This window comes from Mandrillus leucophaeus, unplaced genomic scaffold (assembly GCF_000951045.1).
Source record: "Mandrillus leucophaeus isolate KB7577 unplaced genomic scaffold, Mleu.le_1.0 Scaffold508, whole genome shotgun sequence".
NCBI lineage: Eukaryota > Metazoa > Chordata > Mammalia > Primates > Cercopithecidae > Mandrillus > Mandrillus leucophaeus.
The window spans coordinates 1,218,633-1,233,467 of record NW_012105453.1 but is presented as its reverse complement, the minus strand read 5'-3'; the positions used below and the strand labels follow the sequence as shown (position 1 = coordinate 1,233,467).

The following is a 14,835-nucleotide window of genomic DNA, read 5'->3' as shown; positions in this document are numbered from 1 at the left end:
TTTTAAACTTCATTCATTGTTCTGGGAAATAGGGTGTAAAGGAAGGGGAATCCAGGGTTTTAAGAAGTGGAGAAAAGGATGAAAACAATTTGAAAGTCAGATAATGAGACTGACTACTCAGTTGGACACTCTTTTGGTAAGTTAACTGAACCAGTGGGGCCTGAGCTACACACCGTTATCTCAGGCACTCCCGCTGACATGAGTGTGCTAGGTTGCTAGCCACTGCTATGGGCTAATTACCTCCCAGAAACTGCAGCTCACTTAGGCAGCCGTGAAGAGAAGACACAGGAGACATCACATCAATCCAATGGGATTGGGTAGTCCCATTAGCTACTGAGATGAACATCATATTTTCTAAACTCAATATGAGAATGTGTGTTTTGACAAGTATGTTTTATACCCATCAGGATGGTACAAATGAATGTTTGTAATTGGGTCATAAGCCATGGTACCTTTTGGTCACGTTATGCAAATTAGTTATCTATTGCTGTATAACAATGTTATCACAACTTAGTGTTTGAAAGCAAGATGCATTCATTATTTCACAGTTTCTGTGGGTCAGAGGTCCATGCACAGTTTAGCTGGGTCTTCTGTAAGGCTGCCATCAAGGTGTCAGCCACGGTTGGGTTCTCATCTGGGCTCCACTGGGGAAAGATCTGTTTTCAAGCTCACATTCTTATTGGCAGCATTCAGTTCCTTAAAGTCTTCCAGGCTGAGGAAGCATTCAGTTTCATGCTGGGTATGGGTTGGAAGCCACTCTTAATGTCTTCCCTTTTCATGTGTTAGCTGACAACATGGCAGCTTCCTTCTTCAAAGCCAACAAGAGAGAGCATCTCTTGGCAAAATGGACTCTACAGTCTTATGCAGTGTATTCATGATCCATGCAATCAAGCACGTCCTGCCATCTTTGCCATATTCTGTTGGTTAGAAGCATGTCACAGGCCCACACTCAAGGGGGAGGGGATCAGGCAAGGCTGTAGACACCAGGAGGAGGGACCATGGGGGCACTTTGGCATCTGTGTGCCACACTTCCCTATGTCTAGCATGCAGGCAGAGAAGGGGCAGGAGGAACTTAGTGCAGTGAGAGTGGCTGAGGGCATGGCGCCTCTCCGGACACGGGGGTAAGAGAGCAGAGGCCCCTCCTTTGGTCCATGTAGGAGGACTTGCTGAAAGAAGTATGATTTCAGGAGTTGTTTGAATGACAGGAGAGAAGCAGTTCGGTAGATTTCTAAGGAAAGATGATTTAGATAAGACGGTTAGGAGGCAATATAAAGGCAGGAGTGGGAGGACTGAGCTTACATTCTTTAAACGGTTCTAAAATGTAGTCTTCTTGTGTCAGCAAGCTATGCAATCCATTGGCTGTGAAGCGCAGGTGATTTTTGGGTCTTCTTCTGCAGGTGTGGCAGTGTGGAGGGAAGATTGAGATTTTGCCCTGCTCCCGGATTGCTCACCTAGAGAGACACCACAAGCCCTACGCCTTGGATCTCACCCCTGCCTTGAAGCGCAACGCTCTGCGAGTGGCGGAAATCTGGATGGATGAGCACAAACACATGGTTTACTTGGCCTGGAACATACCTCTCCAGGTGAGTCATGGAACTGAACAGCAGCACGGAAGAATGAAAGAGGAGGAGGTGGCAGTTATGTAATGGGGCGGGATAAAGCAAAAGTGCCATCACAGCCCTAAATAATTAGAATAAGGTCCTGATGGTGTGATAATAATGGCTCTTAACATTGATGTAACAGTACAGTACTGCATTCCGGACCCTTCTATATATTAACTTATTAGCTGTCACAACATATGTAGGGGATAGGTTTTCTTTTTATTATTCTAAGTTTTACAGATGAGGAAGCTGAAGCACAGAGAGTTGGAAGAAACTTGTTTAAGGTAATGTGGAGAGTAAGATTCAAACCAAGGAAATCTGGCTTGTAAGTTCCCTGTTCTTCATCTCTCTTTTATAATGGGAGATATAAACATAGCAGGTGTGATGTAGGGTGGTGGGAGAAGGCACTGTCATCTTGCTGGATGCACAAGCATGAGGATAGCATTCTTTTTTAAGTTGTGTGTGTGTGTGTGTGTGTGTGTGTGTGTGTGTTTTCGGTAGAGACAGGGTCTTGCTATTTTGCCCAGGCTGGTCTGGAACTCCTGGCCTCCCAAAATGTTGAGTTTGAAAGTGTCAGCCCCTGCACCCAGCCAAGGATGGCCTTCTTAGCTAAGCCTACATCTTATACACTGGCTGCTTAAGGTCATACTATGCTGTCCGGTGTCTCTGAGCTCTGGCTCCGGGCGAGAGCATATGGAGCTGTGTTGGCCCAAAGGGAGGAGTCATTGCATTGACAAACTCATCCCTCCACCACAGCGGGTTCTAATGTAGCCCCCAGAAAGCCAGGGAGTCAGGATGGTGGGCAGCTGTGGAGGGACCTGGAAGAGAAAGTCTGGAGGGACTCCGAGGGTCAGGAGCCAGGTTAACACTGGGATCACTAGGTCTGGAGATGGTAAAAATGTGCAGAAATGCCTGAGCCTTCTTTATAATTTAAAGATGCCAAAGTGCTTCCTTTCATAATCCAAGCTGCCAATAACCTCTTACAGTTGGATCACTGTTTGAAGAGAGATGGGTAAGAATTGATTCTGATGTCCCAGTATGCCAAGGTATGATAGGAAAAAAAAGTACCCTCCAGGACATCCCTAGCTTTTTTATTTCTACAGAGTCATATTGTGACTGTCCCAAGCTGTACGAAGAGTTGTCTGTAAAACACTGACCCATCAAGGGATGATCTAAATTTTTGCATGGGATGATCTGAAATGAGCCCCAAAGGAAAATTCTGGGAAGAAGGCAGATACACAAGTGGTTCCTGCTTTTTCTAATTTGCCTCTTTAGTATTATTTTACATTGATTCCCCACAAATATCACTTCTAAGAAAGTCTCTTTTAATCTCCAGAAGTCTTCTTGTGTCAATAAGCTCTTTTAATCTCCAAAAAGTCTCTTTTAATCTCCTTTGGCCTTTTCTGGCCCTATCGTGAGGAGTATTTTGGGTTTTATTGATGTAAATACCATCTCAAATAGGAGCCATCTGCATAAGCTCATGAGGAGAAATAAACCTGGGCAGCCCCACTCTGCGGGCCTTGAAGGAGTAGAATTTGAAAGAGCAGAATTTTCTAGGGTTTAAGGTTTTTCCACCTTCTCTGGAAATATAAAATATCAAGGTTACTTCACAGGCTATCAGAAAAATGCTCAGTTCCATCATGCGTGGTCCATACCCACTGGTGGAGTGAAGGCGCTGTTAAAAACTGCAGCCACATTAAATGTAAAGGAATCTAACTGAGCAATGCATGATTCGCAAATGGGGCAACAGCCAGAATCACAGCAGATTCAGAGACTCCAGCACAGCCACGTGGTGGAAGGAGATTTATAGACCAAAAAAAGGGAAGTGGCGTGCAGACACTGGAGGTGAGGTACAGAAACAACTGGATTGGTTACAGCTCCGTGTCTGCCTTATTGGAACACAGTTTGAACACTCGACAATGGATGAGTGGTTGAAGTATGGCTGCTGGGATTGGCCAAGACCCAGCTGTTGTTACAGGTGCATAGTCCTAAGTTAGAGTTTCGATCTTGTCTATTAAGTTGGGTTGCAGTTCGTCTACAAGGACTCACATGCAGAAATATGGAGTCCTTCTCAGGCCGTATTTAGTTCGCTTTAACAGAGCTTTCGTGAGTCAAAGCACAGAAACACTTGCTGTTTTGTTTACAGAACTCTGGAATCGATTTTGGAGACATTTCTTCCAGAGTTGCGCTCCGGGAAAAACTGAAATGTAAAACCTTTGACTGGTACCTGAAAAACGTTTATCCACTCTTGAAGCCGATCCACACCATCGTGGGCTATGGAAGAGTATGTATGAGGAAACTGCATTTTGAATTTTAGATGTTTGTGAAAGACAATGCAGCCTGAATCACGTGATTTGCCCATCCTGCCCAAGACGCCCTTCCTACCGTGGCTTTTTCCTCAGCTCTTTGCCCTCAGTCCTCTCAGTTTCCTTTTGTCCCTTGCTCCCCAATCCCCATCTCTTTTCCTTCTCTCTGCTTCTACTCCCCTTGAAAACTGTAGCTCTTGCCTGGACACCCCCCCACCCCCGCCCAACCCCGGTTTCTCCACCAACTGCAGCCACTGGCCTTGCCCACCTGACTCTGCAGAGGCGCCCCTCCCTGTGTGTGGCGATGGTGCGAGGTGGTGGGTGTTTCCAGGATGTGGGCATCGTGGCAGCGCCTCCCTTCAGCATCGGTCTGTTTCCCAGTGCTTAGAAAATGCCTGCCGGGATCCCAGCCCTCTGCTCCTTGCGGCTGCTGGTTCCTGGTGCCCTCGGTGTGTTGGGGAAAATGTAGGCCCTGGGAGGGATGGGGCCTCATTCTCTGCCTCTTTCTAACAGCGTTGCCATGCGTTTTGTCCCTTCAGATGAAAAACCTGTTGGATGAAAATGTCTGCTTGGATCAGGGGCCCGTTCCAGGCAACACCCCCATCATGCATTACTGCCATGGATTCAGTTCACAGGTATCTTCCACAGTCTTCCTGGACCTGCCTGGGCAAGTCTGCCGTGGCTCAGCCCCTGGTAACCGTTCCTGGGTCTAGACTCCGTGATAGGTGATGGGGAGGCAGGAGCGGAGATCCTGGGTAAGGGTGAAACCCAGACCTGCCATGGCAACGTAGTTCCATCTCAGTTATAGGGAGGATAGGTAGAAAGGCTGTGCTCTGTCACGTTCATTCATTCTCCATGGTGATATCTGCATTGACAATCACCTCTGGTCCCTTCCTTTTCCCCTCCTCCCACAGCTCCTGCCATCTTCTCAGGGCTCCTTGAAAGCCTGGGAGACTGGGCAGGTGAAGTCACCTGTGCTTCTCCTATAGGGAAGGAAACAGAGCTAGAGAGGATAGAGGCTGAGCAGATGCTCCTCCAAGGGATGGACGAAGAGCCCTGGCACCATGTGGAAGGTGCGGCCAGGGGACTTTTTTTTTTTTTTTTTTTTTTTTAGAGTCTCGTGCTGTCGCCCAGGCTGGAGAGCAGTGGCGCAATCTCGGCTCACTGCAAGCTCGCCTCCCGGGTTTACGCCATTCTCCTGCCTCAGCCTCCCGAGTAGCTGGGACTACAGGCGCCCGCCACCGCGCCCGGCTATTTTTTGTATTTTTAGTAAAGACGGGGTTTCACTGTGTTAGCCAGGATGGTCTCGATCTCCTGACCTCGTGATCCACCCGCCTCTGCCTGCCAAAGTGCTGGGATTACAGGTGTGAGCCACTGCGTCGAGCCGGAACTTTTTTTTTAAGAGACAATATTCACGTCTGTCCTCTGAAACTTTGCATGCTGCCCTCATAGCAGCCTTTTGAGGCATGCACAATAGATACCATTTCCACTTAGATGCAGAAATGGAGACACATTAATAACCTACTTTTCCAAGCTCACTGAGCAAGACAGTGTGAAATCAGGAATTTAAAAGGTTTTCTGACAACAAACCCATAGCTGAGGCCTACAGTGACAGATTCTGGAGTTCAGTTTTGTTTTTCCTTCAAAGACAAGCTTCTTCATCCATGTAAGCTCTGATTCTGTTGGAACCCTCCTAGGCCTGGCCTTCTCCCTGGATTCAAGGGGAGACTAAGGAGAAGGAGGCAGAGGTGGCTTCATGTTGTCCAGGAAGGTTCAGTGCTCCCGGTGTGACTGGGTGTCTGAGATCAGACTTCCTGCTCTCCCTCCGGCTAGGGCGTCCTGCTGGCTGCCGATGCCTATGGTGAGTCCTCTGCTTTTTTTTTTTTTCCAGAATGTCTACTATCACCTAACTGGGGAGCTCTATGTGGGACAACTGATTGCAGAGGCCAGTGCTAGAGATCGCTGCCTGGCAGACCCCGGCAACGCGGAGAAGCCCACCTTAGAACGATGCTCTGAGGCAGCTAGGAATGGACTGCATATATATTGGGATTTTAAACCGGTGAGTTACGTGTTTTTGTTTTGTTTTGTTTTGTTTTTCTTTTGAGACTGAGTGTGGCTCTGTAGCCCAGGCTAGAGTGCAGAGGCACAGTCTCGGCTCACTGCAACCTCCGCCTCCCAGGTCCTGGTTCAAGCAATTCTCCAGCCTCAGCCTCCCGAGTAGCTGGGATTACAGGCACGCGCCATCATGCCCAGTTAATTTTTGTATTTTTGGTAGAGACAGGGTTTCATCATGTTGGCCAGGCTGGTCTTGAATTCCTGACCTGATGATCCACCCGCCTCAGCCTCCCAAAGCGCTGGGATTACAGGTGTGAGCTCCTGCGCCAGGCGAGTTACATGTTTTTTTAAAGGACAGGTATATGAAAGGTTCAGATTTGATTTGATATTGTTTTACGAGAATTACTTCTTGTGGCCCCGTGTAGGGAAAAGATTGGAAACAGCAAACTGGGTGTGAAACACTGAGTCTCTTGACTAAGGCAGGGGTGGTTAAGGAGAGGAAATATTGGAGTCTGTTGTAGCTGAACAGTTGAGAGTTTGGGCACAAGTCCTAGCTCAGTACAGCAAGTTCCTTACCCTCTCTGAAGCTCAGTTTCCTCATTTTAAAATGATGGAGATGATAATATCTTCTGTATGTGACTTTTGGGAGGATTAAATGAGATAGCGTGTGCAAAGCATTTAGCGTGGTGCCTGGAGCAGAAGAGTGTTCAATACGCATTAGCCATTGTGATCCATTTATTATTAATGATTATCAGCGGGTGTGGAACACTAGGCTGAAATCTGACGGGGGCTAATGTAGAAGCCCTGCCTTTAACTTCAACATCAAATGACCAAGAACAGGGTGGAGGGAATCTGGCAGAATTCACGTGACGATGACTCGAGGGTCTTGGCTGACAGCAGTCTATGGGGAATGTACAATGGATGGGGTTGCTCCAAAAGCTTCTGCACTCTTGGGCCAATTCATTAGGAAGGGGCAGTGCCTCCTGGAGGGAGCTACTGCTCTGTCTGTGACTGTGTCTCTGAATGCGGTACTATGCTTGGTTCAGGTGCCACACGGACAGTCTAGTTCAACAGCTTCTAACTTTTCAAAGTTTATGACGCCTTTGAGAATTCGCTGATAGCTATGGACTCTCTCTCTCCAGGAAAACATACATATGAACCTATGTGCAAGATTTGCTTACAGTTTCAGAGGTTTTTTGCATCCTAGATTAAGCTTCCCTGAACTAGACAATATCGATTAGGAGGAGGAGGGTAATGTCTTCTCAATCTCTGGTGTCTCACTTTACGCTCCAATTCTGTGAAACTACATGTAATTCAATGAAAATTCAGGTTCCCTCTTATCTTCGGCCTTTCTGCAGGTATTATTCCCTCTCCTCCCACTTTGTCACCAGACCAACTACAAAGTGTTCCCCTGGCCTTACATGTCACCTCCTTGGAAGCCTTCCGTGAGCCCAGAGGAGTCGGTTGAGTGGTTCCTCTTGGTGCTCTCAGGGGCACTTTTGTAGCCCTAGTCTCACCGTCTCTTGCAATTGTCTGCTCACTTGCTTCTTTTCATCATTTGGCTGTGAGCTGGAGGGCAGGGCCTGGGGTTTGCTGTTTTTTCTCTAGCGTCTGGCACAACCCCTAGAACATGGCAGGCACTTGACAAATGGTTGCAGAGCAAATGGAAGATTGGCAGGCCAGGAGATATGAGCTTGAAAGGCTTGTTAGGCTTATGGATAGAGAAAAGGCGACGCTGTCTTTGTGAGGAAGAGAGAGTAGATTTGTTTAATGTCGCAGGAGGGCAGAACTGAGACCAATAGGTAAAGATTAAGGAGGCAGATTTTGACTTAATGTAGGAGCAAGGGGAGGACTTACTAAAGGCCTCACAGCTTCAGGTTTCCTACAGAAGAATAGGCTGCTGAGCATGGTGGTGAGTTCTCCGTCAATGGCAGTCAGCAAGCACAGCATGTCTGAGCATCTGGCAGGCGTAGGGTGCTAAATATGAGTTTTTGATGTTCTCAGTCATATCTTTTTTGTTCGTATGAAGAAAACTACTACAAGTTTACTTGGTTTTAAAAAATTAATATTCACTGTGTTCAAGTTATAAATTAAAACATTTAATGAGATAGTGTGTGTAAAGCATTTAGCATGGTACTTGGTGCAAAGGAGTATTCAAAGAATCATGGTTTTTCTTTAAGCTTTTAAGTTCAGGTTACAAATCTTATTATTTTATCCGTAAGGCTAACAAGTTTTGAGAATCCCCTTTAAAGAAGATTTTTTTAAATTTAATAAATCAAATTCCATTAAACATCATGAACTGTATTTACAAATTTAATACGTTAAATTTCCTTTCTTAAGAACTTCAATGACCTGACTTTAAATTTTTCAATTCTTAAGTTCTCTTAAATGTTTCAAAAGTGTTTATAAAGTCAGTAAAAATTCACCATCAAGTCACCAATTTAATTACTCAAATACACATTTTAAAATTGCTATCACAAGATTAATCTGTAAGATGCCCATTTTCTTAGATACAAGTACTTAAAAATAGTAAATATACACAGAATCTTTGGCAAGTGCTATGTATTTGATTCCCTTAATAGCTACACTTTATCCTAAATCTCCTATGAATTAAAGATACAATGTATTCTAAAGAAATAATATTTTTAGATAAAATTTTATTCTCATTTTTCCATATCCTTTTTTCTGTTTTTTCTTTTCATGATAACAGCCTACCGTTACTAAATAAATAATTATGCATTCCAAACATTTTGAAGGTCGCCTTGCCAAGAAAATTTTGGATGATCGCCTTCTCAACTGACTGAGGCTACTGACAGAAAAGAGATTTGGGTTGGCTGTGAGATCTGGAAGGCAGGACATCCAGGGAAATTCTGCCAACCATTCTAACATACAGGCTGGGTCCATTTCTATGGCCACTATGTCAAGAACTACAAAAGCTGAAAAGGGAGGTGATCATATAATTTCTGGTGTGTTACCTAATATTAAGTTAGTCTTGAGTGGATTCACTCCATCTAATTCTTTTCCATCCATCTTACCTCTTAGGTCTACAGTTCTTTTGGATATGAAAAATGATACTTGATTGAATCTTGGGCTCTTCTGGTTCTCACTTTTCTTTGTAGACACAGCTTACAAATTAATTTACTAAAAAGTTACCAAAGAAATTTTCCAAAATTGAGAGGGAGATGAGACTAGATCATCCCTTTGTTTTCTTTGATTTCATGATTCTGTGTTTTGGGTGTACCAGAGGAGGCTATGACCCCTGTGACACAAGAGATCCAGTGATGGGGCGGGGAGCCAGTTGAAGAAGAGAAGGCCTAGTCAGACACATGGACTTTAACTTGAGGAGCACTGCATTGAGATAGTGATGCCACTGAAGTAAGGGGGCGTTGGGGAAGGTCATCCATCTTCGGGGTGAAGCAACAGCTCACAATACAAAGAGGGTCTCTGTGAGCAGTAGTGAGGAGTAGTGAGGAGGAGGAGAGCGCTCATGGTGAGGGGTGGGAAGTGCGGGGAAAGACGAAGTGGGGAAGGAGTGCTCCCACACACCGCTGGTGAGCGTGGAGACTGGCATGGCTCCAGAAGCAACTTGCCCACGTGTAGGAAAACCAGACGCTCCTCAGAACCCAAACTAACTATAACTCTTTTTAAGGCACTGATTCTTTTTTAGGACAGTATCTTTACTTAAAAAATAGTATAGAACGTAGGCCAGGATTACTGTAGAAAATATCTTAATACTTATCACAGTGAAACACAAGGAAAAATTAAATGTCCAACAGTAGGGAATGCTTTGAACTGAATATTATATAACCATTCAAATGATATTCTGAAGAAATCTATTCCAAAAAGTTAATAAAATTGGAAAAGATGTATGTAGAATGTTAAATTTATATAAAGAAGCAAGATGTAAAGACCACATATACAATGTTATCTTGTTATGAGTGCTTTTATATACTTTATATATAAAATATTTTAAAATATATTTTTGATAAATACACTTCTAGTCAATCATCCCCGCCCCTGAAAGCTGCCAGCGATCCTGAGGACATGACCTCACGGATGATCTCAAAGTTGCTGCTCCATGCCCACCTCACCTGCCAGTAGCCCATGTGCCCGGAGCCCTGACCATTTATTTTAAAGTATTTTATATATTTTTAAAGTATATTTTCCAAGTTAAAAAAGAAGCATCTCTTACTTCTGTAAAACTGAAAAAGAAACAAAAACAAAAATCCTTTAAAAACTCTGACAGGCAGCACCCCAAAACAAAGACCAAAATGGCCAGGCGCGGTGGCTCATGCCTATAATCCCAGCACTTTGGGAGGCCAAGGCAGGCAGATCACGGACTGAGGTCAACAGTTTGAGACCAGCCCGGCCAACATAGTGAAACTCCATCTTTACTAAAAATACAAAAATTAGCTGGGTGTGGTGGCGGGCGGCTATAATCCCAGCTACTCAGGAGGCTGAGGCAGGAGAATTAGTTGAACCCAGGAGGCGGAGGTTGCAATGAGCTGAGATCATGCCACTGCACTCTATCCTGGGAAACGGAGCAAGACTGTGTCTCAAAAGAAAAAAAAAAAAAAGAGCAAAAACAAAACAAACAAACAAACCCAAAACAAAAATGTGTAAGATCCAGATGAACACAATTTGAAAGGAACTAGAGGATGTGTGGAACACTGTCAAAGCTCATGTCACGTGGAAATTGAGTGGAAATAGAAAATAGACCACTGACTTTGTCTAAAAGGTCACACTAAATTAGAATAACCAAGAGTTACTGAACACATATATGCCCATGTGTGAGGTTAAACATTATCTCATTTAGTTCTTATGAAACATAGGTTTCATAAGAGAAGTATGATCACTAACTCCATCTCACCCATGAAGTAACCAGGGCACTGAGGAGTCCAATTATTTGCTGAGGGCTACACAGTGTAGTAAATGCCCAGCGTTCAAACACGGGATCTTAACGAATGTGTGCTATTGCCTCGTTGCTTGGGAATTTGATTCTGAAAGGGAGAGAAAAACTGAATGTTTGTGGAAAGGGTTAGTAGAGTTGAGGTCTGGGTTTATTTTGTCCTTCTAATATTGTGACATTTGGACTTGTTTAAAGGCAGTAGAAAAGGAATCTGCAAAGAGGGAGAAATAAAAGACGGATGTTAGGAAGAGTGTTTCTCTAGCATCGAGGATGGCCGGGGCTCAGGGAGCAGAGGGGGCTGCTGGCCGGTCAGGTGGGCGTGGGGCCGCTCCTTTGAGATCATCTGTGAGGCCATGTCCTCAGGATCGCTGAGGGCTTGCAGGGGACGGGAGGATTGAATGGAAGTGTGGTGTCCTTGACATTTAGTTAAAATAAGTGCCAGGTGGGGGCTGACAGACAGAGCATGCTGAAGAGGCCTGGAAGAGGAACCCTGGGGAGCAAGCCCAGCTCTGGGGCCATGTGGGCAGGTTTATGAGCCAGGCCTGCTCAGTTGGCAGACCCTGTCCACAAGGGCTCTGTGGTCTGGAAGCAAAGAGAGAGGAGCGGTGGCGGTGGTGGAGGAGAAGTTCCAGAATCTGAAGAGTTGCCCTGAATGGCCAATGTTGGATGGGTGCCCAGAGGAGGAAAGAGGTGGCTGGGGCTTCGGGGAATCCAGGGACAGGCAAATTTGGGGGAGCAAGGGCTGTTGGAGGCAGTTTGTGATGGGAAGAGATGAGAAGCAGGGAGGTGATTGTGAGAGAGGAAGCAGAAATCTGGAGATGTTAGAGCTGCAGTCAGTCTCGCTTGGTGTTCAAGAACTTGGTGGCAGTTTGTCTGAAGGGGGACAGTGAGGTCAGGGTTTCTCACCAGCCATCAGAATGAATGTTATGCACCTTACTAAGGATGATAGCAGAGTGCAGGGCATAAAGAGGAAACAGCCTGACCCAGGCACTAATATAGATCATGTGAGTCCTGCGAAGGGGTAGAGAGGGATGTGGGAGAGAGAGGGCCGGGAGCAGAGGGCAGGACCAGGAGAGATGGTAGTTTGGACAGATGGCAGGATTGTCAGTTGCTGAGATATGAAGATAAGGGGGAAGAAGCTCAGGGAGGTTGTGGGAATCACGTAGGATCAAAGAGAAGGGTGGCCCTTCCTTTCTCTTCTCCTTTGAGAATGGGGAGTGGCAGAGATGAACTAAGATTTGTTGCATGTTTCATGTGTCAGGCCCAAGATGGTCCATCAATATGAACCCTAATTCTAACCTTAATATTAACTCTAAACCCGTTTTATAGATGAGATTGACATTGAGACTTGGAGAGAGCAGGTAATTTGCCCAAGCCCACACGGTTCGTATATGGTAGAGCAAGGATTCAACCCTAGCATTGTAGCACTGATGCCTATCACGTTCCCAGTCATAAACCTTGGCAAAGCCCCTCAACAGGAGAGGCAGGAGGCTGCCTCAGAGGCTGAGGTTCCTGAATGTAGCTCCTGCTCCAGGCCCACGACACAGTTTCCCTGAAGAGGGAGAGAAGCACAAGGTGAAGGTGACCCTGATGGGTCTCATGGGGTCAGGCGTGAGGACGTGGAAGGAGGGCCAGGCTGAGAAGGCCTACCGTTCTCACAGATGCCTTTGTTCCGTGGTGGTCAGTACTGACCCAACACTTCCATCTCAGAAGAGGCTGAGGGCATCACAGGAAGCCAGAGCAACACCACCTGGTTGGTCACTTTGCCATGGGGCTGGTAGAGGAAGCACTGGGTGGTCTCATCCTACATCCTGCTTCCTTTTCTCCCCTGGATGACTTGTGGAGGACTGAGAGGTCCTTCAAGAATGTGGCTGAGTGCAGCAGGGAGAGCAGGGCCAGAAGAGATGATGAATTACTGAGGCATTTTGGCACCTTGGCTCTGTCTCTCTTCCCCTCCAGGGAGGAGCCATCATAAACAGGGATACCAAGCGGTGTCTGGAGATGAAGAAGGATCTTTTGGGTAAACACGTGCTTGTGCTCCAGGCCTGTACCACGCAAGCGTGGGAAATCCAGCACACCGTCGGAGACTGGGGTCAGACCAACAGCCAGTGATCGCCAGACGACGCTGGATCTGGGTCATCCATTCTTGCAAGTGGAACGACTTCTACTCCCAATACTCCCAGCTCCTTTCTCAATGAGAAGGAAAGCATGTGTATGTGTGTTTATGGCGACTTCAGGTGGGGCCCGTGCATGTGCTGGGGTGTCTCTGTTGCAGAGCAGAGAGGAAACTCTGATGCCTCATCCCCAGCTTCCCTGGGAAGGTCGTGATATATATCAAATGCCATTCTTAGAAACTCCTTGAAATAACCAGCATCTTTTGGCTGTTATGTGGGGAGAGAAGGAGGAGGATGGAAGTTTATCTTTGACTTCGGCCCACGGTGTTTAGCCTTCCTTCCCGACAGCTACTGTCGCCATCTGCCCCACACCTCCTCCCCAGCGCATCTGCCTGGGGACTCCCAGGCTGCCGGGGGCCATTCCACGTGAGAGGCTGGGCCCTTCTCAGGCCAGCAGTGTGATAGCTCTCCCGGTGGCACTAATTCTCCCTCCTGCCTGGGCTGTACTGAGAGATGCAGAAAGTAGACAAGTGACTTTTAAAAATTCCTCCATTCCTCCTCCCATGGCAGTTTTATTTGGATTATTAATCCCTCCCACACCAAAGAGATTCTGGAGGCTGAAGGGAGGAGAGAAGGCACCTGAACTCATCACTGCTGTCTGGGGGACAGTGTGTTGAGAAGGGTAAGAAAATCCAGGGCCATCGGAGCCTTTCTCTTAGTAGGTCATAATATTTAATGACTGAATTACTGATTCCCTCCTCCTACTCTTGCAAATTATGGAGAAGATGAGGCTTAAATCAGAGGGACGCTGCTTTTTGGGGACAAAGAAGAGACTGCAGGCAAATCTTAAAACCAGAGATTCTATGGCTGTCTGCTGGATAAATGTTTTCTGCTGGTTGGTGAGTTGGAAAGATACATCTCAGCCTGCCAATTTTTGGCAAGGTCTTGGAGGCTGGTAGGACCAGGCGCCATGGTGGGAGAGGAGGTAGGATGGCCCTGTGTGTGTGTTGTGTTGTGGGATTACCCTTCAAGCATGTGCTCCCGGAACCCCTTCTTCAGAGGGCCACTTTTCTCTCTTAGTCCCATGTCAGGGCTGCCTGGAAACGATCTGGGGAATCATTAGGTTTTCTTAAGGCATGAGGCAAGCAAGTCGGTGATAATTTGGTACAGAATTTAATCAATTAAAACTTATAAAAATGGGCCAGGCGTGGTGGCTCATGCCTGTGATCCCAGCACTTTGGGAGGCCAAGGCGGGCGGATCACAAGGTCAGGAGATCGAGATCATCCTGGCTAACATGGTGAAACCCTGTCTCTACTAAAAATACAAAAAAGTAGCCAGACATGGTGGTGGGTGCTTGTAGCCTCAGCTACTTGGGAGGCTGAGGCAGGAGAATGGCATGAACCTGAGAGGCGGAGCTTGCAGTGAACTGAGATTGCACCACTGCACTCCAGCCTGGGCGACAGAAAAAAAAAAAAAAAACTTATAAAAATGAACTTTTAAAAGTGTACAGGTTATAGACAGCTTGATTAAAATTTTACTAAGAACACTGCCATATCAAGAAGTAAAATACTGCAGATACAATTTTATTATGAAAAAATCAAGGGACAAGATGAATGTTAAGCAAATGTATAACTTCTAGCTTCTGCCTGGCAAATTGAAAGGAAAATGCAATTCACAGCAAAGTTTTGGAAAAGCATGTACCCAATAGAAAGTTGGATAAAAGACACAATATCCTTAAACATGTGAAAAGATGTTTAACCTCATTCATAGTTAGAGAAATGCAAATTAAAACAGTATTGAGATACTTTTCACTTAAATTGGTAAAAATTAAAAAGTAGGACAGCACATT

At 45.9% G+C, this 14,835-nt stretch overlaps 1 protein-coding gene across 1 annotated transcript in view; it reads left to right on the top strand.

The window, feature by feature from the left end:
- The window catches only part of GALNT8 (polypeptide N-acetylgalactosaminyltransferase 8), a 74,138-nt gene extending 61,026 nt beyond the window's left edge, over window positions 1-13,112 (top strand). Inside the window, exons 7-11 of the mRNA XM_011996272.1 lie at window positions 1,398-1,583; window positions 3,748-3,885; window positions 4,447-4,542; window positions 5,799-5,966; window positions 12,831-13,112. Coding sequence (XP_011851662.1) covers window positions 1,398-1,583; window positions 3,748-3,885; window positions 4,447-4,542; window positions 5,799-5,966; window positions 12,831-12,983 — 741 coding nt within the window. The 3' untranslated portion in view covers window positions 12,984-13,112. The remainder of the gene's footprint in view (window positions 1-1,397; window positions 1,584-3,747; window positions 3,886-4,446; window positions 4,543-5,798; window positions 5,967-12,830) is intronic.
- The last annotated feature ends 1,723 nt before the right edge of the window (window positions 13,113-14,835 follow it).